The sequence below is a fragment of the Heteronotia binoei genome, chromosome 17 (assembly GCF_032191835.1).
Source record: "Heteronotia binoei isolate CCM8104 ecotype False Entrance Well chromosome 17, APGP_CSIRO_Hbin_v1, whole genome shotgun sequence".
NCBI classification, from domain to species: domain Eukaryota; kingdom Metazoa; phylum Chordata; class Lepidosauria; order Squamata; family Gekkonidae; genus Heteronotia; species Heteronotia binoei.
In genome coordinates this window covers 5,335,930-5,362,669 of record NC_083239.1, presented here as the reverse complement: position 1 = coordinate 5,362,669, position 26,740 = coordinate 5,335,930, and the positions used below count along the sequence as shown (strand labels likewise).

The following is a 26,740-nucleotide window of genomic DNA, read 5'->3' as shown; positions in this document are numbered from 1 at the left end:
TTTTAAAACCCACCAATGTATTTTTTAAAAAGATTTCAAGTTTTTGTGCAAACTCAGGGCCCTTTTCGCATTTGTAAACAGATTTGTCTTGCCTTTTCACTGATCCATTTACTGGATTTAAGTATCCAAAGATTGGTCAACTTCACTGTTAGAATATAAGGTGTGGTCTAAAACCTATTGCTCTTTCCATCCTTCGATGCGCTCAGGGCGGTATATGGGATTTCTCCTTTCTCATGTAATTAAAAAAAAAAGCAGCTTTGGATGGATGTTGGAAGTGATTGGCCAAAGATCATGCATCAAAATACTACGGCAAAATGGGACTTTGAACCTGGGTTTCCTGGTGCTCTAACTACTGTACTATGCTGTCACAGAATCTGAAGAAAACCAAGGTAACCCGGACATACATATTGGCCACTGTGGGAAAGGGTCCTTTTGTTCTGATTTGGAATAGATGTCATGTTGTGTGTGTTTAAACCCTTTGAACTTTAATTGTATCAGTGATTTATCCCCCCAGGTGCAGAACCTGAACAACATTGTCTCCTTCCCTCTGGACAGTATGCTGAAAGGACAGCTTAAGGAGAGCCGCCTGGTAGGTGTTCCTGAAATATTTTGGGGGCTTGGTTGGGTGCGTGGGACAGGAATATCTACAGTATATCTAGAATCTATTTGTAATCTCGTCCACCAACCGATTCTAATATCGGTATCCTCTAGCTCAGGGGTCCTCAAACTACGGCCCGTGGGCCAGATGCGGCCCGCTGAGGACATTTATGCGGCCCGCCGGGTTATGGCAAAACAGACCGGAAGTGACGTTCGACCTAAACTTGCGTTAGCAACGCGCACTTCCGGCACTGGGCTGAGGCGGAGGAGACAGAGTGTGAGGTGATACCGAGGTGAGGTGAGTTCCCAGGCCGGGGTGTGTGGTGTGAGGAAGGGAGAGAGATGCAGAAGACGGAGAACTGACAGCCCGCGGCCTTGTACAGTAACGGCAGTCCGGCCCTCCAACAGTCTGAGGGACAGTGAACTGGCCCCCTATTTAAAAAGTTTGAGGACCCCTGCTCTAGCTCTTCCTTTGTTTTCAGAAGATTATCCTTCTTCAGCAATTCCTCATACCTATAAATCTGGTTTGGTTGCAGAAGATTTGGTGGAGTGAATGCCTCCACTGGAGATACCCATTTTGGAATTTTCTGATAAATTCTTGGTTTTATCCAAGTCCAGGTATGGTACAAAGATTTCCGGAACCATGATTCTTAAAATAAGAATGTCCTTCTAGTTTCTGGTACCAGAGAAATGCATGCCACCCCAGTGTAAGGTCATGTCCTTCTAGTAATAACTGTCTCCTGTCATTCAGCAAGGCCCAGTCTCTCACCCATGTCAACACTGAGGCTCTATAATATAATTGTCAGTCTGGAAGACCTAGACCAGCTCTTAATTTGGAATCTTGTAGTGTTTTTAATTTAATTCTTGGTTTTTTCTTTCTCCAAATGAATGCAGATACTAATTTATTCAGTTCTTGAAAGAATGCATTGGTTAACAGCACCGGTATCATTTGGAATAAAAGTAGTAGTCTTGGTTGGATATTCATTTTTATCGTGGCTATTCTTCCCATTAATGATATATTTAAGTCTTGCCATTTTTCCAAGTCTTCTTTGATTTCTTTAAAAAGTTTGTCGTAATTGTCTGTCTTTAGATCGCTGCATTTGTTTGAGATACGTATGCCCAAATATTTCGCTTTTTTCTCGTAAGAAAAACCCGATTTTTGCTGCAAAAGATTAATTAGTTCTGTTGTCATGTTTTTGGTCAAAAATTTAGTCTTAGCATAGTTTATCTTTAAGCCAGCCCAGTGGTCAAATTGTTTAATTTTGCTTATCAAGAAAATCAACTGAATCTAGTGGTTGCTCTGGTATAAAAACCAGGTCATCTGCAAATGCCCTCAATTTATAATGTTCACCTTGATCAAGACACCTTTAATATTCGGCTCTTCTCTTATTTGGTTATTTAATATTTCCAAACATAAGATAAAAAGAAGTGGTGAAAGTGGGCATCCTTGCCTTGTACCTTTCTGAATAAGGATTGATTTTGATAATTCACCATTAACCTCACCATAGCTGTTTGAGAGGAATATACTGAGTGTATTGTCCTTAAAAAGTCCATACCCTTCAATTGTTGTATCATAAATTGCCACCAGACATTGTCAAATGCCTTCTCTGCATCCAAATATATTAATGCCAGTTGTTTCTCTGGATGGTTCTCATCTGATCATGCCCAAGCCATGGGGAGAGGCTGTGGTTCAGTGGCAGAAGATCTCGAATGTTGAAAAAGTTCAAGTCCAAATCGCCAAACCAGGGCAGGAGTCTTTATGGGGGGGTTGGCCCAGCAGGACAAACAACCAAAGAAGGCTAAAGTATGAGTCCTCACACCTCAGGGCAGAATTGCCACCAATCTCCTTCTACTATCCAGACAGCCAGAGACCAAAGGATGAAGTCTCAGGCCCTCCTGGAACTAAAGTAAATATCACCCTTGAAGGGTATGACACCCTGCAGGAGAGTTTCACAAACAATTCCTCTGGTAGCTGTAGCCAATGAGGGCTAAATTACTGGATTCTGATTGAAGTCTCCTGAATTCAAGAACTCCACAAGAGTATAATTAAAGTGTTTTATTTTAAATTGTACAGAAATAATCAATGCAGAGTAGTGAAGAGTGAGGTTAGGGAAGGGACGGTGGCTCAGCGGTAGAGCATCTGCTTGATAAACAGAAGGTCCCAGGTTCAATCCCTGGCATCTTCAAAAAAGGGTCCAGGCAAATAGGTGTGAAAAACCTCAGCTTGAGACCCTGGAGAGCAGGGGAGGGACGGTGGCTCAGTGATAGAGCATCTGCTTGGGAAGCAGAAGGTCCCAGGTTCAATCCCCGGCATCTCCAAAAAAGAGTCCAGGCAAATAGGTGTGAAAAACCTCAGCTTGAGACCCTGGAGAGCCATGAATGGGGCTGTGGCTCAGTGGTAGAGCATCTGCTTGGGAAGCAGAAGGTCCCAGGTTCAATCCCCGGCATCTCCAAAAAAGAGTCCAGGCAAATAGGTGTGAAAAACCTCAGCTTGAGACCCTGGAGAGCCATGAATGGGGCTGTGGCTCAGTGGTAGAGCATCTGCTTGGGAAGCAGAAGGTCCCAGGTTCAATCCCCGGCATCTCCAAAAAAGAGTCCAGGCAAATAGGTGTGAAAAACCTCAGCTTGAGACCCTGGAGAGCCATGAATGGGGCTGTGGCTCAGTGGTAGAGCATCTGCTTGGGAAGCAGAAGGTCCCAGGTTCAATCCCTGGCATCTCCAAAAAAGAGTCCAGGCAAATAGGTGTGAAAAACCTCAGCTTGAGACCCTGGAGAGCCATGAATGGGGCTGTGGCTCAGTGGTAGAGCATCTGCTTGGGAAGCAGAAGGTCCCAGGTTCAATCCCTGGCATCTCCAAAAAAGGGTCCAGGCAAATAGGTGTGAAAAACCTCAGCTTGAGACCCTGGAGAGCCATGAATGGGGCTGTGGCTCAGTGGTAGAGCATCTGCTTGGGAAGCAGAAGGTCCCAGGTTCAATCCCTGGCATCTCCAAAAAAGGGTCCAGGCAAATAGGTGTGAAAAACCTCAGCTTGAGACCCTGGAGAGCCATGAATGGGGCTGTGGCTCAGTGGTAGAGCATCTGCTTGGGAAGCAGAAGGTCCCAGGTTCAATCCCTGGCATCTCCAAAAAAGAGTCCAGGCAAATAGGTGTGAAAAACCTCAGCTTGAGACCCTGGAGAGCCATGAATGGGGCTGTGGCTCAGTGGTAGAGCATCTGCTTGGGAAGCAGAAGGTCCCAGGTTCAATCTCTGGCATCTCCAAAAAAAGGGTCCAGGCAAAGAGGTGTGAAAAAACCTCAGCTTGAGACCCTGGAGAGCAGGGGAGGGAGGGTGGCTCAGTGGTAGAGCATCTGCTTGGGAAGCAGAAGGTCCCAGGTTCAATCTCCGGCATCTCCAAAAAAGGGTCCAGGCAAATACGTGTGAAAAAACCTCAGCTTGAGACCCTGGAGAGCCATGAATGGGGCTGTGGCTCAGTGGTAGAGCATCTGCTTGGGAAGCAGAAGGTCCCAGGTTCAATCCCCAGCATCTCCAACTCAAAAGGGTCCAGGCCATAGGTGATGGAGAGATGGAGGGACGGTGGCTCAGTGGGAGAGCATCTGCTTGGTAAGCAGAAGGTCCCAGGTTCAATCCCTGGCATCTCCAAAAAAGGGTCCAGGCAAATAGGTGTGAAAAACCTCAGCTTGAGACCCTGGAGAGCCATGAATGGGGCTGTGGCTCAGTGGTAGAGCATCTGCTTGGGAAGCAGAAGGTCCCAGGTTAAATCCCCGGCATCTCCAAAAAAGAGTCCAGGCAAATAGGTGTGAAAAACCTCAGCTTGAGACCCTGGAGAGCCATGAATGGGGCTGTGGCTCAGTGGTAGAGCATCTGCTTGGGAAGCAGAAGGTCCCAGGTTCAATCTCTGGCATCTCCAAAAAAAGGGTCCAGGCAAAGAGGTGTGAAAAAACCTCAGCTTGAGACCCTGGAGAGCAGGGGAGGGAGGGTGGCTCAGTGGTAGAGCATCTGCTTGGGAAGCAGAAGGTCCCAGGTTCAATCTCCGGCATCTCCAAAAAAGGGTCCAGGCAAATAGGTGTGAAAAAACCTCAGCTTGAGACCCTGGAGAGCCATGAATGGGGCTGTGGCTCAGTGGTAGAGCATCTGCTTGGGAAGCAGAAGGTCCCAGGTTCAATCCCCAGCATCTCCAACTCAAAAGGGTCCAGGCCATAGGTGATGGAGAGATGGAGGGACGGTGGCTCAGTGGGAGAGCATCTGCTTGGGAAGCAGAAGGTCCCAGGTTCAATCCCTGGCATCTCCAAAAAAGGGTCCAGGCAAAGAGGCATGGAAAACCTCAGCTTGAGACCCTGGAGAGCCGCTGCCAGTCTGAGAAGACAATACTGACTTTGATGGACCCAGGGTCTGATTCAGTGTAAGGCAGCTTCATATGTTCATATGATAAAATAAAACTAAAAGTGTGTGTAAGCACCTTTTACAGACAATCGATATTTCCAAACAGACTGAGGCCTTCAAGATTCCAAGCTTCAAAATCCAAGACAAAGTTTCTGGTCACCAAGAGCCTCCAAACAAGTCAGCACCCAGGTGAATCCAAATACAGGGTCAGTCCCAGTAAATTCCTGAGGCAGTGGCCTGTGGTCCAGCACGGTGGGCAACAACACAAAGTAGCTAAGAGCAGAGACCTGAAGTATGGTAAAATAAAAAAAACCCTAGAATAAAAAGATTTATTTTATGGCCCTGGCCCAGTGTGGGCCTGATTGTCATTAGCCAACCAGGTGAAGGGCAAATTATGTAACCTAACCACTAGATCTGTTGCTAAGGTTGTCCTGAGAGGAGCCAGCATCCTTTGACTCGTTATGTTTGAGAATAGAGTGTAAATATATGAAGTTTTGCACAACCCCAGTCTAAACATCGGACGAAGCCACGTGTGAAACAGCTGGTTCCAGCCTGCGGCCCCGTGATTAGTCTAGAAATCTGGGGTGCAGCGTTGGTCTCCACTGACAACCACTTAAGAAGAGCTAAAGAAGCACTAAAGGTTTTGCTTCTAAATCACTCAGATGGCTGCAGTGGAGTTTAGCATGTTTTGAACTGCTTCTATCTCCCAGTTTCAGCAGGAGATTTTTGGGTCAAAATTAAGAAGGAAAAGAAAAAACACACGTTAAGCTGTTCATGTTGTTTATTGGTGCACTTGGAATTGTTGAATTTCAATAATTTGAATATTATATTCACAGTTTTGTAAAATTGTTGTTTGCCAATAATTTGCAGCCGTGATCCCTTGGGTTTTATTGATTCTATATCTGTCCCAGTGTTGGTATGTCAGGCCTTTGGCTGGAACACCCCTTAGCCAGTTTGGTATAGTGGTTAAGTGTGCAGACTCTTATCTGGGAGAACCAGGTTTTATTCCCCACTCCTCCACTTGCACCTGCTAGCATGCCCTTGGGTCAGCCATAGTGGTGAAGTGTGCAGACTCTTATCTGGGAGAACTGGGTTTGATTCCCCACTCCTCCACTTGCACCTGCTAGCATGGCCTTGGGTCAGCCATAGCTCTGGCAGAGGTTGTCCTTGAAAGGGCAGCTGCTGTGACAGCCCTCTCCAGCCCCACCCACCTCACAGGGTGTCTGTTGTGGGGGAGGAAGATAAAGGAGATTATGAGCCGCTCTGAGACTCTTCGGAGTGGAGGGCGGGATACAAATTCATTATCTTCATCTACCTCACAGGGTGTCTGTTGTGGGGTGGGGGAAGGTAAAGGAGTTTGTGAGCTGCTCTGAGACTCCGGAGTGGAGGGCGGGATATAAATCCAATATCTTCATCTACTTCACACAGTGTCTGTTGAGGGGGAGGAAGGTAAAGGAGATTGTGAGCTGCTCTGAGACTCTTCGGAGTGGAGGGCGGGATATAAATCCAATATCTTCATCTACCTCACAGGGTGTCTGTTGTGGGGGAGGAAGGGAAAGGAGATTGTGAGCCGCTCTGAGACTCTTCGGAGTGGAGGGCGGGATATAAATCCAATATCTTCATCGAACTGGTTGAGGGAAGATTTTAACCCAGAGCTCCCAAATTGTCGATGAACTATTATACTGTTCTGGCTGTCATTTAAGCAGCCCTGGAAGTCTTCGGAGGACAGCAAAAAAAAAGTTGGCTTGCTATTTATCTTCTAAACCTATTGAACCTTCAATTTGACTTAATTCTGCATAGCTGTGGACCTGCTGAGCAGCTACCCCATTTGTTGAACAGCCAGCTGACTTTCTGGTCTGGGAATGATTTAAGGTGGGTAGATTAACATGTGGAATTCACTGCCACAGGAGGTGGTGGCGGCCACAAGCATAGCCACCTTCAAGAGGGGTTTAGATAAAAATATGGAGCAGAGGTCCATCAGTGGCTATTAGCCACAGTGTGTGTGTGTGTGTGTGTGTATAATTTTTTTTTGGGCCACTATGTGACCCAGAGTGTTGGACTGGATGGGCCATTGGCCTGATCTAACATGGCTTCTCTTATGTGACACAGAGTGTTGGACTGGATGGGCCATTGGCCTGATCCAACATGGCTCCTCTTCTGTTCTTATGTGACACAGAGTGTTGGACTGGATGGGCCATTGGCCTGATCTAACATGGCTTCTCTTATGTTAACTCAATGTATAATTCAATGAATTTTGTTGTGAGCCGCCCTGAGCCTGCTCCGGCGGGGAGGGCGGGATATAAATAAAATGTGTTGTTGTTGTTGATGTTCTTATGTGACACAGAGTGTTGGACTGGATGGGCCATTGGCCTGATCTAACATGGCTTCTCTTATGTTCTTATGTGACACAGAGTGTTGGACTGGATGGGCCATTGGCCTGATCTAACATGGCTTCTCTTATGTTCTTATGAAAGCAAAGTTCACTTTTCCAGCCTCCAGCATTCCAACCCTAAGTAATACTCTGTAGAGATGCTTTAACTTTAGGACTTCTGCTCTCCATAACCTAAATACTTCAGCTTGGTACGGCATTGGCAAGAAGAAGGGGCGTGAAAGTAGGGCGCCTGCCATCTCTTTTCCCTCAGTCCCACCCTCTTGTTTTCTCTCTGATGATGACTTTGCTTTTCCTCTCTCTTTGCTCGGCAGGATTCCAAAAAGCAGATTGAAAAGGCCTGGAAGGATTATGAGGCCAAAGTGTAAGTAACTCCCTTGCTTCCTCTGGCAGGAGTCAGTGAATTATCTCCTCTTTTCCAAACAAAGATGTGTTGTTGTGGGGCCTGAAGCATGAGCAGCGAGGGAGCCTGGATCAGCCACTGACTCCGCCCCTTTATAAACATGTCACTGCTCCACCCACTGCTATAGTTTAAAAAGTAAAGGAAAACAAGACAAGGAGAGAGTTTGGTTTTATTACGCTAGCCTTGGCGAAGGAATGGTTGTCATATACTCAAGGGCAGTGCCAGGGTTTCTGGGCCCCTAGGCTCTGCCACCCCCGCGGCAGCGATCAAGTACGCGATCTAACGCAGATGAAATTGGACCTCGCTGCACGCGATAGACACATCTAATAAGCCACTTTAAAACAAGCAGCCGCAGCGAATTGTGTGTGAACGCTTTCCAGGTTCACGCACATCAGCTCGGAGTGCAGTGTTAACATTCATCCAGATGTTGCATGCTTCAAAAATAAAACAGCTTCAGAGGAGTCATGCTCAATAAGCAGTGCAGAGCGACGCTAATGGACAGCATTTTACCTTCTAAACCCATTCCTGTCGATGGCTTTAGAAGAGCGTGTTTGGGATTTGCTCCCAAGGAGCTTCCTGTTGTGGATTCCCTGGGGCAAAGATAGCAGAGGGAAGGACAAATGAGGCACACAGTCATCTGAGGGAGGCTTCTCATTAAAAGAATGTTCTGCTCCTCCACCCCGGGACTCCCTGAACAGGCAAGGCGCCCTTCTGCCACCGAAGCCGGCCCGAACGGCCCCTGCTCCACTTGCCTGCTGACTTACCAATTGAGCTGAAACTCTCCCAACAAAGTTGGCTGCGACTTTGTCATCCTGCTGAGTTTCTTCTCAGTGGCGGTCTGTGAGTTGAGCAAGTCGCACATCTGGCTCAACTGGAGGGTGAATAAAGTCCCAAATAATGTCACACGCTCTGGCCTGGGAGCGGGGTAGGGACAGGTTCTGCTGCAGCTTTGTGCGCTCCCACGTTGGGCTCCTGCTCCACCTGGATGGAGGAGCTCCTCTACTTGGTGCAGCAGCAACAGAAGCCGCTGCTGGCGCTGGCTTCCCTTTGTCCATAGTTTCCCCTCTGCCCTGAAATTGGGTCATATGCTCCACCAGACAATGAAGGGTGGAGGAGGAGGAGAAGGGAGAGGAAGGGAGCTTCTCCCTCTAGGAAACAAGGAGAAGGAAAAAATCTGGGGAGGGGATCAGAGAGCAGAGGGAAAGCAAGAGACCCAGGAACGCGGAGGTGAAAGAGATGGAGGAGAAGCCTGCAAACAGGAGAGGCAGGAAGGAGAACTGGAGGAACAGGCAAAGGGAAGAAAAGGGGAAAGACCTCCCAGGAGAGTCAGAGAAGACTCCGGCAGAAGCTCCTGTCCTACTAAGGAGAAGCAGCTGTTCTGGCTGTCTAGCAAAAAGCAACTTCTGCCCCTCCTACCTTCACTCTTCCTCAGCTTTGCTTTGTACATTCTCAGGCTCATTTTGACCCCTCCTGTATGTATGAACCAGGCTCGAACTCTCCTGCATAAGACCTTGAGTAGCCTGAAAACAATGAAGCATTTTCTAATGAAGCAACACTGCGCCGCCCGGTTAGGCTCAGCGAGGCTCAGGTTGACCGGGCACCAGTTCTGCTGCTGTGGCAGTGCCTGGCCTGGCCCGTGCCCCTCTTCCTCCATGGTGGCACTGCTGACAGCTCCTCACTGGGTGTGAGGGCAACCCCTGCCCCCAGTGACTCACAGGCTTAGCTATGAAAGGCTCTGCAGCCCCGCTCTGTCGGCTGGCTGGCTGCTTACAAGGAGGGGGAGCCAGGGGGGCAGAGGCAGCTGGCGAAGGTGGAGTCACATTGGGAGGGGTGTGTGCCCAATTTGGCGTCGCCTGAACGCCGGCGTGCCCTAGGCGCCTAATGTCACCTAATGTTGTGCTGGCCCCGCGTATACTCCTGCTGAGGAATAATAAAGATCCCGAGCTTGTAATGTGAATACTCAGCTTGTCCATACCAAACCTTTAATGGCATAATAGATTCAAATAAAAATGCACAGAATATAAAAATGTAAACATTGGAGATAAAATCAAAATGAAACCGAGCTTTACAGATGCATTCAAACATGGTCAGAATTAAATTTAAGGACGTCAGCCAGAAATTTTGCCGCAGCCTCGCTAACCACCCCCTCAGTATCACTCAATAAATAATAACAGGGTGGCAGAATAGACAAATCTGGGGGGAAAAGAAAGCTTGCCAAATAAATCTTTACGGAGGTTATGGTAAAAAGAACAATCAAGCAATATATGCTGGATTGAGTCAGGGGTATTCGCTCCACAGGAGCAAAGTCTGTCGGCTAAAGGGACTCGCTGATATCTCCCTTGTAAAACTTTGGAGGGAAACGCATTTAGCCTAGCCAACATAAATGCCCTGCGTACTCAGCTTGTCATGTTGTCATGCCAGCTTGTTATGAGTTGATTCCCCTTGCCCTAAAATCATTAATCCTATTTTGCAGTTAAAAATGCGATGTGCATTAAGTGTAAATACGACTTCCGTGCTGGAGCTGATGGCGTTTGGCTCACCAGGATGGCTGGCCGCTAATTGTACTTGGCACGTGTTCATTGCTTTAGTGCCCTCGTTGATGAGCCAGATCCTGACTGATGAAATGTTTGGGAATGTCATTGGAAACACCGTCGGAGCTGCTAATGCCACCCCCTCTGTACCCAAGCATCTTTTCTCGGGGGGAGGATAGAAGTTCGTAACATAGACTCTTCTCCCACACAAGTGTGCGAGCGCATCTTGCACGTACCATCTCTTGTATCTCGTAGTTATATTTTGTATTTTATTTCAAAAGTGTTACAAATGATCTTCTTCGTGGTCTCTGTGCTTCACACTCATGGGATTGTGCGCCTGCGCCGATCCCCGAATCGGTATCTGAAAAAGCCCGGGATTTTTCCGCGCCCGGCGCCAGTGGGCATGCGCAGGCGTCCCACTGCGCATGCCCACCAGCGCCCGCGCGGGGATCCCGCCAGTTCCTTTCTGACCGCCGCGCTGAGAGGTGTTCCTTTCGGTTTCCCCGGTCGGTGAGATTTTCCCTTTTTGCCCGTTATCGTTCTTAAATAGTTAGTTAGTTAGTTACTGTAGTTATAGTTAGTTAGTGTTAAAAAAAAAAAAAAAAAGCGTTTCTTAGGTTGTCTAGCGGATTACCCTTCGGGGTATTTCGTTCGCGCGCTTTTCCCCCGTTTTTCTCTCAGACCTTCTGAGCAGTTTTTCCGTGCGACTGTCGTCTATGGAAAGTCGCTGGGGGTTTTTCAAGCGCTGCCATGCTTGTGGGAAGAAGATCGCCCCTCCGGACGGCCATTCCCTCTGCCTGTTGTGCCTGGGAGAGTCGCACCGCGTAGAGGCCTGCTCGCATTGCCTCCGGTTTTCGAAACAAACCAGAAAAAACTGAGCGGCTCAGCTGGCGGCAGCGCTCACCGAATCGGCGCTTCGACCTCTTCGACCGATGGAGGTGTCGGCACCGAAGTCGACCGAAACTCCGGCTCTGGAGCTTGCATCGGCTGATGCTGCCCCGATACTGACTTTGGATTCGCCGGAAGAGCGTGGCTCCACGAAACGTTCCCATGAGGGCTCGGTGGATACGCCCGCTGAGAAACGCCGGAAGGACTCGGGGACCCGAGCTCCGAAAAAGGCGAAGTCGAAGGAGAAGCGAAAAAGACCCCGCACTCCTTCTCCATCGGGCGATGCGTCGGCGTCAACGTCAACAAAACCGGCGAAGAAGACTAGGGCGTCTCCGCGCCGTAGCCCATCGGCCCAGCAGCGCCTGTCGGCGTCGGAACAAGAACCGGAGATCGACCTGACTCAACGGTCTTCATCGTCGGGTTCACGCCGTCGCTCAGCCAGCGAATCGACCTCGGAGGTTGACGCATCGACACCGGTCATTGACCCACCGTTCAAACCCCGAGTCAGGCGTGACACATTCTACGCACCTCAGCGCTTCCCGATACCACCGTGGGAGCAGCGCCGGTGGCAACCTCCCTACTCCCGGTATGAGACCTGTCGTTGGTACCCGGACGACTATCCTGACTGGGAGCAGGCTTCACAACTCTCCTCGATGTCGAGAGTATCGCACCGATCCCGAAAGGCGTCGGTGTCGGTTCCCCCGGATCGACAATTGGTTCCGGTAGAAGCTGCTCGAAGACCACCGGTCCTTCCACCGAGAGAATCGACCCCGATGCTCTCGGAGCACTCCGCTCATCAAGACTCCTCATCATCGGAGGCGGAGAGTGAAGTTCAAGATTTGGAACCTTCACCTGGCTCCCAGACGGCCGAGGATCTCCCGATTTCCCCTTCGGAAGACCTGAAGTCCTATGGGGACCTTGTGAAGCGGATTGCTGCCACCCTCAGACTGCCTGTGACCCAGCCAGAACCCGTAGTGGACGACAATGTGTTCGATATAATGCAAAGGAACACGTCCACAGCGGTTGCCCTGCCGGTTACCAAGGTGATCCTCCAGGTGGTTAAGGAACCTTGGGCAAAACCTTCATCGACGCCCGTCTCATCGAAACGGCTGGACCACATGTATAGGGTCCAAGAGACTGGGGCTGAATTTCTATTCACCCACCCGCGCCCTAACTCAGTGGTAGTCTCTTCCTCCTCAAAGGCAAGGAAGGTCCACTCCTCCCCACCGGATAAAGAAGGGAGGAAGATCGATGGAATGGGCCGCAAGGTCTATTCCGCGGGGGCACTCGGCATCAAGGTGTCTAACTATGCAGCCTGCATGGCTAGATATCAGTATGCCGTGTGGGAACAGCTTTCCCCCCTCCTCTCCTCTTTGAGTGAAGACAAGAGGGCTGCTGCAACCAAGTTACAGAAAGAAGGTCTCGCTGTGGCCAGACAACAACTGGCTGCAGCGAAACATATGGTGGAAGCCTCAGCCAAACAAATCACCTCCGCAGTCTGCATTCGGCGGCACTCCTGGCTCAGGTCTACGGCACTCCACCAGGACACAAAAACCTTCATTGAAGACCTGCCTTTTGAAGGTGACGGGCTCTTCAGCACCACAACTGACTCGGCGCTGCAAGAGTTCGACAAGAGTGTCAAGACCTCTAAGAACTTGGGCGTCCAATCTACCCCTAGGGCTTCCAGATCCAAGCAATGGTCTAAACCCTGGACCAAGAAACCCTATCAGAAGGTCTCCCCTGAGCAATGGCGTCCCCGTCCTGCCCAGGCTGAACGATCACCCTATCCGGGTAACGGCAGGAACCGTTACGGGTCACAACCTCCTAATAAGTCAAAGGGGGCTCGCTCCCAGAAGCAGGGGGTTTGACTTTCTGCAAGCACGCGTCGTCGCCCCTACGGGAAATCCTTCCATCCGCCTTCGCCCTTTCCTACCTGCTTGGGAGTTGATCTCTACAGACAGGTGGGCTCTGTCCATCGTGAAAGAGGGCTACAAAATAGAGTTTGTTCAGACCCCAGACCAGTCCGTGGTAGTTACCACTTCCCCTTCCCCACCTCTGCTGGCGGAGGTGAACAACCTCCTACAGAAACAAGCCATAGAGGAAGTTCCATTGGAGGCCAGGACAGGAGGTTTCTACTCCCGCTACTTCCTGGTCCCCAAACGGGACGGGGGCCTGAGGCCTATCATGGACCTTCGGAGTCTGAACAAATTTATTCGGTACCAGAAGTTCAGGATGGCCACGCTGCAAACAATCCTGCCCCTCATCAATCAAGGGGACTGGATGGCGACCCTGGACCTCAAGGATGCCTACTTTCATGTCAGCATTCATCCTGCGTTCAGGCGTTTCCTAAGGTTTGCAGTAGGTGCTCGGCACTTCCAATTCAGGGCCCTGCCGTTTGGACTGTCTACTGCTCCTCGGGTGTTCACGAAGCTGATGAGCGTGGTGGCTGCCCACCTTCGTCTGCAGGGAGTCGTCGTCTTCCCATACATCGACGACTGGCTTCTTGTGGCGAAGTCGAGGGAGGATCTAACAACGCACATTGCCATTACTCTGCGTCTTCTCGGCACCCTGGGGTTGCAGGTCAACCTGGAGAAGTCCCATCTCACTCCTTCAAAGACAGTTCAATTCATAGGGGCTCTGTTGGACACACAGCAGCATCGAGCATTCCTTCCTTCACAGAGAGCGAAGGACATCATCGATCTGGTACATCTTCTCCGAAGGCGGCAGTGGGGCACGGCCCAGCAGCTCCAGCGGATGCTGGGGTTGTTGGCTGCGACGACAAGCGTGCTACGCTTCGCAAGACTGCACATGAGAGGCCTACAGTTATGGTTCTTGCGCCATTTTCGACCTCTCAGAGACTCACCTCGAAAGAGGTTCACCATCCCACCCGGGACTCTCTGTTCACTGCAATGGTGGGGAGCAGAGAGCAACATCTGCCAAGGGGCTCCTTTTCATCTGCCGGCCCCTACAGTGACCATCGCTACCGATGCTTCCATGTGGGGGTGGGGAGCTCACCTGGAAGATCTATGTGTGGGAGGCAAGTGGACACCGAAATTGAGCCGGTGCCATATAAACTATCTAGAACTGCTGGCAGTTCACTTTGCCCTTCGATCTTTCCGCCCACTGTTAGCGGGAAAGACTGTAGCGTTGCTCACGGACAATACCACTGCCCTGTGTTATATAAACAGACAGGGGGGGACAGTGTCTCGCAGGCTGTGCTCGCTGGCAGTAGATCTCTGGGAGGAGTGCCTCCAATGGGACATTTTTGTGAAGGCTACACATCTGCCGGGGGTCCTCAACATACAGGCGGACTCTCTCAGCAGGGGTGGAGCCTCCCCACACGAATGGGAGCTGCAATGGAGGTTCCTGGAGCCGGTGTTCCAGCTTTGGGGTTACCCGCAGCTGGATGTTTTTGCCACAGCGCAGAACAAGAAGTGCCCCTTGTTCTGTGCCAGGGGAGGTGCGGATCCGGCTTCCTTGGGAGACGGACTTCTACTTCAATGGGGGGGCTGGTTCCTGTACATGTTCCCGCCCCTACCTCTGCTGACGAGGGTGGTCCACAAGCTAGTGCAGGAGAAGCCGCGTTGCATTCTGGTGACTCCGTGGTGGCCCCGTCAGAGCTGGTTCTCGATTCTGCTCCAGCAGTCGAGGGGGATCTTTTACCAGTTTCCGGCAGAACCGGACCTGTTGTCGGCCCAGGGCGGGCACGTGTTCCATCACAACGTGCCGCACCTGAAGCTGACAGCGTGGTTCATCGACCACTAGACTTTTCCACCAGGGTCCAGCAGGTGCTCCAAAGCAGCAGGAAACCTTCCACCCGTGCCTCTTATGAGAGGAAGTGGAAGAAGTTTAGTAAATTTGTGGCTGACTCCTCGATGCCGCCGGACTCTGTTGGGCTATCGTCAGTTTTTGAGTTTCTTTTGTCTTTGGTGGACGAGGGGCTGGTATTCTCCTCCATCAAGGTCTACTTAGCAGCTATTTCTGCTTTCCATGGTTCAGTTGAGGGTTACTCTGTTTTTGCTCACCCGCAGTCCAAAAGGTTCATGAAAGGGCTGTTCCGCCTTCATCCCCCTTCTAGATCCCCTCCACAGTTGTGGGACTTGACTTTGGTTTTGGACAAGTTGACTCGCCGTCCCTTTGAACCCATGGCAACGTGTTCCCTGCATCTTTTGTCTTGGAAGACTGCATTCTTAGTTGCCATCACTTCGGCGCGTCGTGTGGGGGAACTCACGGCGATGCGGTGTGACTACCCATACCTTGCCTTTAGGGAGGCTGGGGTATCTTTGGCCCCGGACATTACATTTCTCCCGAAAGTGGTTTCCCAGTTTCACCTTAACTTAGAAGTTTGGTTGCCCACTTTTTACCCTAGCCCTTCCTCGGATGAGGAACGCAGGCTGCATGCATTAGATGTTAAGCGTGCCCTCCTGTTTTATTTGGATCGTTCACGGGGTTTTCGTAAGGACAATCAGCTTTTTGTCTCCTATTCTGCCCCCAAGTTAGGGTCCAAAATTTCGTCTCAAAGACTTTCCAAGTGGCTCACTGAGACGATCAAACTTTGTTATTTGTTGGCTAAGAAGCCTCTACCTGGACCTGTTCGTGGACACTCCACAAGGGCGATGGCCACGTCGGTGGCGTTCCTGAAGGGTGTGTCCCTTTCCGATGTCTGCAAAGCGGCTACCTGGTCTTCTCCGCATGCCTTCATGAAGCACTACGCGCTGGACGTGCATGCTCAGCAGAGGACTCGGTTGGGAGCTGCGGTGTTACAGGCTGTTTCTTTGGGCTGACCGTCTTCCCGCCTCCAGGTATGCTTTTGCTTGCTAATCTCCCATGAGTGTGAAGCACAGAGACCACGAAGAAGATAGACAGGTTGCCTACCTGTAACTGTAGATCTTCGAGTGGTCATCTGTGCATTCACACTACCCGCCCTCCTTCCCCACTGCTGACGGTCTCCCTCCAGTAAGGGGCTTCCAGCGGTCAGGAAGGAACTGGCGGGATCCCCGCGCGGGCGCTGGTGGGCATGCGCAGTGGGACGCCTGCGCATGCCCACTGGCGCCGGGCGCGGAAAAATCCCGGGCTTTTTCAGATACCGATTCGGGGATCGGCGCAGGCGCACAATCCCATGAGTGTGAATGCACAGATGACCACTCGAAGATCTACAGTTACAGGTAGGCAACCTGTCTTTACCTTATTACGGTAATAGGCTTGGAGCCTTGGCTGGCTGCCCCCAGGTCTTTCTGCTTTTCCCTAGGGGTTGGCACTGGTAAACACAATACAGAGGGCAAGGTATTGCAGTGATGCGTGATATTCATGAAAGGAAAGTGAGTGTTGCACTGCGGCCAAGGAAGTGTGCTGCCTTTCCTTGAACCTGTCTTCCCATGGCTACCAGTCACGGTGACTAAAGGCAACCTCCACATTCAGAGGCAAAGAAACCTCTTAGGGTTTGTAGAATCTTTCGGGCTCAAGTGCCGTGTTCTACTGGAGGAAGTTTTCTGCACAGCAGCCAAGAAGTTCAGAGCGCCTGCTCCGGCTGCAATGCCACTGAGGATGTTCTCCGCAGCTGAGAACGAAACGTCTGGAAGGAAAACTTTCTCCAGTAGAACACGGCACTTGAGCCCGAAAGATTCTACAAACCCTAACATCATTAGGGTTTGTAGAATCTTTCGGGCTCAAGTGCCGTGTTCTACTGGAGCAAGTTTTTCTTCCAGACGTTTCGTTCTCGGCTACGGAATGCCACTGAGGATGTTCTCCGTAGCCAAGAACGAAACGTCTGGAAGAAAAACTCTCTCCAGTAGAACACGGCACTTGAGCCCGAAAGAGTCTACAAACCCTCATGATGTTACCATCCATGAAAACCTGAAATCTTTGATAAAGAAACCTCTGATTACCAGTGCTAGGACTCGACACCAGGGGAAGCCCTTGGCCCATGTGCCCTGTTTGTTGTCCCTTCAGAATAACTGCTTGGCCTCTGTGTGAGACAGGATGCTGGACTAGATGGTCCCGTATTTCCCAATGGTGATGTTGAAAAACATGAAGCTACTTTGTACTAATTCAGACCCTTGGTCTATAAAGACCATTCTTTCTACCCTGACTGGCAGCAGTTTTTCAAGGTTGTGGGTGGAGATCGTCTACTACATCATCTACCCACCTGCTCCTAACTGGGAATGCCAGGGACTGAGCTTGGAACCTTTTGCATACGAAGCAGGTGCTTTGTGATGAACGCACGAACAGAGGCCATAGCTCAGGGGTAGAGCATTTGCTTTGCATTATGAAGGTCTCTCCAGTAGGTGATGTGAGAGACCTTACCTGACGTCTTGGAAGTGCCGCTGTGGGTCAAAGTAGACAAGACTGAGATCGATGGACAAGGCTGAGTCAGTATAAAGCTGCTTCATGAATATTCCTGTGAACATTTATTTTTTTAGTTTATTTGTAATTTATATCCCGCCCTTCCCACCAGGTGGCTCAGGGCGGCTTACAACATATAAAATCTAACATAAGAGTATAAAATTAAGCATAAAAGTTTAAACATTTCACCGTTTATAGTTAAAATTTAAACATTTCACACAGTAATATAATTAAAGCATTAAAAACATACAGCAATCTTACAAAAACTACACTCAGTTTCAAGTGCCGGTTAGTTGTAAGCCAGCCGGAAGAGGACTGTCTTACAGGCCCTGCGGAATTGAGCCAGATCCCGCAGGGCCCTTACCTCTTCCGGCAGCTGGTTCCACCAGGAAGGGGCCATTACGGAGAAGGCCCTATCCCTTGTAGATTTCAGACGGGCTTCTGTGTGAAACATAGGAACTTCTGTGTGAAAAATAGGTGCTCTACCTCCTCCTCCTTGAAGAAAGGGAAAAAATAGTACGGTCCTATAAGATGTATATCAGGATTGCAACGAGGTAATGTCCAAAAAAACCCTTTGCTTGCAAGTGTCATGCTAAGGATCATTCCAAGTCAGAAGAAGAAGGCATAAGCTCTCTCCGTGAATGTAAGTGAGCCCTGATCAGCCAGTCGCATTGTCTTTGGCAATCCCCAGAGCCAAGCTGGAGAAGGAGAAGGAGAGAGCCAAGGTCTCTGGAGTCATTCAGACCGAGCTGTTGACAGCAGAGATTGTTGAAGACCTGCAGAAAGAGCGCCGCACTTTCCAGCTTCATATGTGTGAGGTGGGATAACCTGATGGTGGTGGTGCTCTTGCCTGTTGGTTCCTGATTTTGGGGGCTCTTGCTGCAGGAATGCTGGTTTGTGAGTAGAGGAGGCAGACAAATTAAAGGAGGTGGCCGTGGCAGTTCCTCTCTGTTCCTGCTCTCACCCACCCTGATGAGCAAGCTACCACTAGAAGCAGCCTCTGCTTTTCACTTGCCTGCCCTCATCCTCTGTTTGGTGGTTCCACCTAGAATGATCACTGTTTGCCAAATGATGGCCAGTGGTATTCAGCTTCCTGTTTGGTGCCTGTTTGGCAAAAAAGTGGTGTGTGTACCAAGGAAAGGGGGGGATGACATGCCTGCCTGATATGGCCTCAATTATTTGTTAGTCAATAGGCCCCCAGAGGGCTAAATAGCATCCCCAAAGGGTTGTTTCAGGTCAGGAAGGGGGAGGACGCTGAAGCCCTTTCCCTAACTGGTCGGAGTTGGGCTCCATATGCATGAGAATTAAGGAAAACCCAACTTGCCCGCTCGTTAATATACTTGCTCATTCTGTTATTCTCTCTTTTGACTGGGAATCAAAGCTGCTTTTCACATATCCTCAAACAACAACCTTGTTGTTAGGGTTTGTAGAATCTTTCGGGCTCAAGTGCCATGTTCTACTGGAGAAAGTTTTTCTTCCAGACGTTTCATTCTCAGCTGAGGAGAACATCCTCCTTGCAGCCGGAGCAGGCGCTCTGACCTTCTTGGCTGCTGTGCATTGAGTGGGCTTTGGGGGAGTTTATAGTGGGCTTGCAAACCAGCTTGTGTCAGTCTGTACAGTACAGCTGCACTTGTATTATGAACAAAAGGGAGCTTGCCCACTCAATGCACAGCAGCCAAGAAGGTCAGAGCGCCTGCTCCGGCTGCCACGCCACTGAGGATGTTTTCCGCAGCTGAGAACGAAACGTCTGGAAGAAAAACTTTCTCCAGTAGAACACGGCACTTGAGCCCGAAAGATTCTACAAACCCTAATGATGTTACCAGTTGTGAAAACCTGAAACCTTTGATAACAACCTTGTTAGTCTGTTAGATTTTGGCAGGCCCAGAGTCACCTAACAAGCTTGCATGGCAGTACAGGGATCCAAACCCAGTTGTCCCAGACCCCTTCTTGACACTATAATTGCTATGCCATGCTGTCTCTCATCTACCGTGTGAATCAGCTGTTTAAGAAAGGGGAGGACAACTCTTTGAGCCACACTAGATACGACAGCACCCACGTGTTTGATCCATGGAGGACAGTACCATGGTGAAGATATTAAAAATGCCGCAAGGTCCTGATTAGGGTCATGCCGTCACAACATTTTTAAACGTCTTTAAAGTGGTGCCAGGATTCATAGGTCCAGCCTGTTAACACCATCATGACTCGTTTGGCTCTTTGAACAGTAGGCTTGCTGTGTTATCAGATACACGTGAATTTGGTTCCCTGGAGGAATCCAGCCATCTGACAGACGTGATCCGAAACTGTTCTTTCTGATTGAAAGAGGGTTGACTGTGTGGCTTCTTGTGAGCGGCAGGAAGACGGTTTTCCAGAAGAATTTTAAAGGCCTATGAAAGGGCTGGGTGGGTGGCAGCTTGCCCTCCTTGTTGTGGTTTCTTTCTTGGTTCTGTGGAATCATTTGGGGCTTAGCCAGAGAGTGAATCACCCCTTTGAATAGCTTCACTGTTAAATAAATAATAGTGCATGGAAGTACTTGGTGCGGCTCTCTCCCCAGAGTTGGAGGAGTGAGAATAGGGGGAAAGCTACAAGGGGTTTGCAGGCTGCTTTTGATTTCGGTCTGAAGTGCATCTTAACAGGCCTGAGCTCTTAAAGAGGGTAACTGGCACCGTGTTAAATCTCTGGCTGGACGAGTGCTTCGCCATGATCCAGCAGAAAACCCTCCACCACCCACCCACTTCCATTAGAAAATGAGAATCAGTAAACATTAGTGTCCCTAAGAGCTATTCAGGTGAACGCCAGTTTATATGCCTTGTGACTCAAACAGCTACCTGTCGTGGAGAGCAGAAGGTCAGCAAGGAGTGGATAAAGTAGAAGTCCGTTTGGCTGTGTGAGAGCATGATGAGCCAGTCGCTTTGCACTGTTAAGAAGGGATAGTCGAGGCAGCCTGCCAAACCACCACAAATGAGTCAGTAAAAAGATCAGCTCCCTGTTTGCAATAAACTGAGCCGGTGGGTGTCTAAGAATCTCGTATTTCTTGTGGAACAGGCAACGGAGCATGGATTTTCTGTCATGGTGTCAAACAGGCGAGAAAGAAGGAGGTGAAACAGCCAGTGGTGCTGAGGTGGGGGGAACTCATTTGAGAACATCTTACCCACAGCCTACCATAAGCAGTAGCTGGCGCTTTCTGTCTGATTGCAAAAAGATGGATGCAGCAACATACAGCAGGCCTAGTGAATATAAAGCTATCCGCTGAACGCCCTTCTCAACAGAACAGATCCACAATCTAGCACAGCTTTGGGCTGGTACTCTGACCTGTCTTCTATTACTTGGGGCTATCTTCTCTAATGAAAGCCATCTCTAGCAGAGCTTGGCACTGGCCTGTGAATCATCTATTCTCTGGGCACATTTATCTGGCTGCAAGGATGGGTAAAACAGAAACCCCGTTCTCTCTATGGATTATAAAGCCGCACTGTGTGTGCAGCTGTGTACTGTGTGTGTAGCCGGTGCCACAGTATAATGGAGGAAAATGTAGGCTTTAAATATAGAAGGGAACTGTTTTTTGGAACCTGTCGTGACCCAGCTTTTTTTTTTTTCTCCTCCTCAAATAATCTAAATACTATTAGTGATGTGTGGCTCTCATCTGCGGATACCTAAAGGTGTGAATCGGGGCCACGCAGGCACTAAGTAGGGTTTTTTTTCTGCAAAATCCCCGAATTAAAAATTAAGAACATTAAAAGAAGTGTCGTCTTGCACATGTATTTTACTTTGCTTCTCCTGCAGCAATTCGGTAACTGGCATTAGCTGCGATGGAACCTGGCGGCCATTGGGTACGCTAGGAGCCGCTTCGAGCCCAACCGAAGTGGCAGGAGATGCCGGAAGCCTGAGCTCTTCAAGAGGGTAACTGGCGCCCAGCAGCCCGGGTATGCACAAGGAACCTCTCCAGGCTCTGAGTGACTGCCGTCACTGCAGGCAGACTCCGAGGGGAGTGGCTGGACGTGGACCAGATTCCTCCCCCACAAGTTTTATATATGTTAGGGTATTAAAGTATTGCTGAGTAAATTATACAAAATAGCATATCTTCTAAACTTAGAACAAAAAAGAAGGGGGGAGGGAGAAAGCACTCAGATTTCCAATTAACTGGAAACAGTCTCTGCCCTGAGGTATTTACCTTTTTGAAATAAGTTTAACGGTATCACGTGACACTGACGCAAACGGGGGTTGTTATCCTAACCTGCTGTTTGCCACTCTCTCTCCTCTCTAGTACCTTCTGAAAGCCAACGAGAGCCAAACAAAGCAAGGACCAGACTTCCTGCAGAGCCTCATCAAGTTTTATCATGCGCAACACAAGTAAGCGTGCAGACAGGAAATGTCAGCCAGCCGCTTGCGTAATTTCTGGGGACAGTCTTCTTAAAAAAATAATTCTGTTGTCAAATTCACTGGTACTGGATGTAGCAATCTTTGCTAGTTTAGTAGACTTTTAAAAGGAGACTTTTAAAGTGGTGAACACAGTCCACAAAACCCTTTTTTCTGTGTCAATGGCATGAGGGGAAAGGACACTCTCTTATCTCATGTCGTCACCCTGTTTCTATCCCTCCGCCGCCTGCTGCCGTTTCAGTTTAGCACTAACTATTGGATTACCCAGTTGTAAACTGCCAGCGTACTTTTTCTGTGGGCAAGTAGCCAACCCTCCAAGGGCAGGTATTGTGTGCATATGGAGAGGCTGTTGATACAGGTGCACTTAAATGTCCTCCCATCAGGATACATAGCAAGTGCACACATGATTGTCTCATGCTCCTTACTACACGCAGATTGCATGGGGCTTCAAAGGAGAAAACCACTGTTCATGTAGGAATCTTGTTCATCTTGAAAGTTGGCTTTCTTCTTGAAGCAGGTGTGCTAAGTGAACTGTTGCTTGATTGCCAGGGCTATAATAGAGTGATACAACCAGCTGACAAGAAAAAAAAAATATTGATATTGTTATCCATTGTGTTGCTTTTACACTGTCCTTGTTTGTCCTTTCCTTTCTAACATGACATTCCCAAAACTGCTAAATCTACTTGGGTCTTAATTTAAGGGAAAGAGGAATTTTAGGACACAGGATTAGGGTATGTTCTACTGGAGAAAGTTTTCCTTCCAGACGTTTCGTTCTCAGCTGCGGAGAACATCCTCAGTGGCGTTGCAGCTGGAGCAGGCGCTCAGACCTTCTTGGCTGCTGTGCATTGAGTGGGGAGCCAAGAAGGTCTGAGCGCCTGCTCTGGCTGCAACGCCACTGAGGATGTTCTCCGCAGCTGAGAATAAAACATCTGGAAGGAAAACTTTCTCCAGTAGAACACGGCACTTGAGCCCGAAAGATTCTACAAACCCTAATGATGTTATCAGCCGTGAAAACCTGAAATCTTTGATACAAACAGGATTACCAACCTCTGGGCAGGGCCTGGAGTTCTCCCAGAATTAACAGCTGATCTCCAGAGATCAGTTCCCTTGAAGGAATGACAGTTTCAGAGGGCGGATTCCGTATCACATCCCCACTGAGCTCCCTCCCCTCTCAAAAGTCCACCACCCTGAGGCAGCATCCCACAAATCTCCAGGAATTTCCCAAGCTATAGTTGGCAGCCCTAGACACAAAACTAAGTACCCAACTATTTCATAGCTGCAGATTTATTTTAAAAAGTCCCTTTCCAGTTTCTGGACAGCTAGTCCAGCAAGATACAAGCAGATCCCTCTCCCCCTTTAAATAATCTTGACTGGGGCAGTGTCATGTAATGGTTAGAGTGCTGGACTTGGGAGACCTGGATTCAAATCCTCACCCAGCCATGAGGGTCCCTGGATCACATTAGGCCTGCCACACTTTCCCTGGCTCACATTAGGCCTGCCAAACTGGAGAGCCAGTTTGGTGTAATGGTTAAGTGTGCGGACTCTTATCTGGGAGAACCGGGTTTGATTCGCCACTCCTCCACTTGCACCTGCTAGCATGGCCTTGGGTCTGCCATAGCTCTGGCAGAGGTTGTCCTTGAAAGGGCAGCTGCTGTGAGAGCCCTCTCCAGCCCCACCCACCTCACAGGGTGTCTGTTGTGGGGGAGGAAGGTAAAGGAGATTGTGAGCCGCTCTGAGACTCTTTGGAGTGGAGGGCGGGATAGAAATCCAATATCATCTTCTTCTTCATCTTCTTTCTCAAGCTAACTCATCTAATGGGGTTGTTATGAAGTAAAATGTAGGGGGGGGATCGTATGCACTGTCTTACTTATTGGGAAAAGAGTGGGAAAATCACCTAAACAGTAAATTCATTTTTATCCCTTCTTTCTTCTGTGGAGCTGCGTATGTGGCTTATCCATGACTCCATTTTAATTCTTGTGGCAGCTTTATAAGATGAATTGGGCTGAGAGACTGGCCCAAGGTAATTGGGTGAGCTTCATGGCAGAGGATTGGGTCCTGCTCCTCTTCCTGCCATTCCTTTGAAGCCTTCTTCCAGCGTCAGGAGACAGTTGGAATCTGAACTCAGACCTCCTGTGTCTTGGTCTGGTATTCCGATCACTATACCACACTGCCATGAATTGATTAACTTGTTAGTCAATATTTGCCCACATATTCACAGGGGAAAAAAATAAAAAACTGCTCAACTATGAATCTGGGGCTAAATAAATAACCTGGTGCCTCAACCAGAGACCTGGTGGAACAAGTATGAGGGGATATAATTGTCAACAGAGGTACAGCATTGTGTTTCCAGTAGCAGGCAACTGAAAGGCAAGTCAGATACATAATTAAGGTAACAGGAACCCTTTTTTCTCCCCAGCATCTAATACACAGATCTCCTGGAGGTACCAGTTATCTGTCACAGTTATTAGCCAAACATAGGAGCGAGGTCTAATTCTTTATTCTATAAAAAAAAAAAACTGTTAATCTCTTAGTTCTCATAATAGTATATTAGATAGGTCTTGTCTGGATACATGTTTTCATGGCAGTGCGTAGAAACTTAGACATCTTTCTCTTTCTCCCTCTCCTCATACCTCTCTTCACTCAAAACTCAAAAACATAAAACCAGTTTTTTCCAAGACGGCTGGAAGGCATCCCAGAATATGTACCCATTCATTGAGAAGCTTGTGGCCTCCTTACATGCAGTAAGTTGTGCATTAGACATCGGTATTGCTGATGGCTTTGCCGTGTTTTTAATGGGGTTTCAAAAATGGGAGTACTACTGTTCATGTGAAGTGTGCTGTTTCCTCTAGGAAAAATGAAAATTGGCATATTGGATGGGCCTCAAACAGCTCTTACCTTCACATGATGCATGGAATGCAACTTGGACCTTCATGTGTATAACTTTTCGGGGGGGGGGGGGGGGGGGACAATTGGCCTAACCCCAGAGAAGATTTTTTTTGCTATATTTCTTGCTATATGTATTTACTTATTGATACGCTTCCATTCTATAGAATACAAGTTAGACTGCAATGCTATTCAGAAATATTCCAGTCTAAACCCATTGAAACCAATGGCTTAGACTGAAGCAACTCTGCATAAAATTGTCCTGTCAGCTTGCTTATGTTGGGCCTGCTAAGGCAATGAAATGCAATAGAAAAACAAAAACAGAACCAAGCCAAACAGCCTCTGTGAAACCATGTAACAGCAGCAAAAGCAGCATGGGGAGGGACGGTGGCTCAGTGGCAGAACATTTGCTTTGTATGCAGAATGTCCAGTTCAATCCCTGGCACCTCCAGTTAAAAAGGTTGGCTTGTAGGTTATATGTAAGACCTCAGCTTGAGACCCTGGAGAATTACTGCCATCAGAGTAGACTAAACTGACCTGGATAAATCAAGGGTCTGACATGGTGTAAAGCAGCTTCAGATATTCAGTCACTCTGACAGATAAAGCACGACAATTTAAAAAACTAGTACAAAAAAAAAAGTGGTGAGGACAATTCTAAAAAAGGCTTTCAAAACTTGACTGGCTTTTCCTCCATTGAGGGGCTGCATCAGGGATAGAGGTCACCTCTCATCCAATTTTTAGCTTTTCTTCCTGTTTGAGCCAGTTTGGTGTAGTGGTTAAGTGTGCGGACTCTTATCTGGGAGAACCGGGTTTGATTCACCACTCCTCCACTTGCACCTGCTAGCATGGCCTTGGGTCAGCCATAGCTCTGGCAGAGGTTGTCCTTGAAAGGGCAGCTGCTGGGAGAGCCCTCTCCAGCCCCACCCACCTCACAGGGTGTCTGTTGTGGGGGAGGAAGGTAAAGGAGATTGTGAGCCGCTCTGAGACTCTTTGGAGTGGAGGGCGGGATATAAATCCAATATCTTCTTCTTCTTCTAGCTGCATCAGGCAAAGGAAGAAGAGGTAAAGCAGCTCACCCGGATTCGAGATTCCCTCCGAGGAATCATGCAGTTGGAGAACAAGGGGGTGAGTGATTCTGCTGTTATTGTGAGGGGCAGGAATGCAAGAAGCACCCACAAGGCAAGGTGAGGTTAGTTGGAACTGCTGGACTGTGAGCATCGTTGTTGTATGCAGGCTAACTTCCAGTTTAATGTTTTACTTTCGTCTTTCTTATTTTCATGTTTTGTTATATTTTTATCATGCCTTCCTCCTAGAACCTCAAACTGACGTACAAGGTTCTGTCCTCCTCTTTCTTATCCTTACAATGATGATGTGAGGTAGATTAGGCGAAAGAGAGTGTGTGTGACAGACCCAAGGTCACCCAAAGGCTGTGAATGGTTGAGAAGAAATTTGAACTCGGATCAGCTCAGGCTTACTCTAGTCTTCTAAATACTACTGACTACTATGCTGGTTCTCAAGACAGCCTTTAGACCAGTTGCCTCCCAAAAGGGGTTTGGCACTATGGCAGTGTGCGTGTGAAGTGATCTTGTGTTTAGAATAATTTTTAATATAATTTTTATGTTGGTTGCTGGATTCAGGAAAACCTCAACAGGAAGAATTCGGGTAGTGGATACAGCATCCATCAACATCAAGGCAATAAGCAGTATGGGACTGAGAAGTCTGGATTTCTGCACAAGAAAAGTGATGGGTAAGAACCACGTGACCTTTGTGCTCCATCTGCAGTGTGTAGTAGCCAAAGAAATACCACTCTGGAAAGATTCTTTCATCTTATTGTAAACAGCTGGTTTCAACTGAACCATTTGGCTCACATTTTTAGATTTAAAAGAAGAAGAAGAAGAATTGCAGATTTATATCCCGCCCTTCTCCCTGAATCAGAGACTCAAAGCGGCTTACAATC

General features: G+C 48.7%; 1 protein-coding gene across 1 annotated transcript in view; it reads left to right on the top strand.

Annotated features, from left to right (window-relative positions):
- ASAP3 (ArfGAP with SH3 domain, ankyrin repeat and PH domain 3) overlaps window positions 1–26,740 on the top strand; it is a 128,603-nt gene that overhangs the window by 39,682 nt on the left and 62,181 nt on the right. Inside the window, exons 4-10 of the mRNA XM_060257553.1 lie at window positions 515–589; window positions 7,680–7,729; window positions 18,221–18,347; window positions 21,788–21,873; window positions 24,566–24,641; window positions 25,822–25,908; window positions 26,421–26,530. Of these exons, the coding sequence (XP_060113536.1) occupies window positions 515–589; window positions 7,680–7,729; window positions 18,221–18,347; window positions 21,788–21,873; window positions 24,566–24,641; window positions 25,822–25,908; window positions 26,421–26,530 (611 nt within the window). The remainder of the gene's footprint in view (window positions 1–514; window positions 590–7,679; window positions 7,730–18,220; window positions 18,348–21,787; window positions 21,874–24,565; window positions 24,642–25,821; window positions 25,909–26,420; window positions 26,531–26,740) is intronic.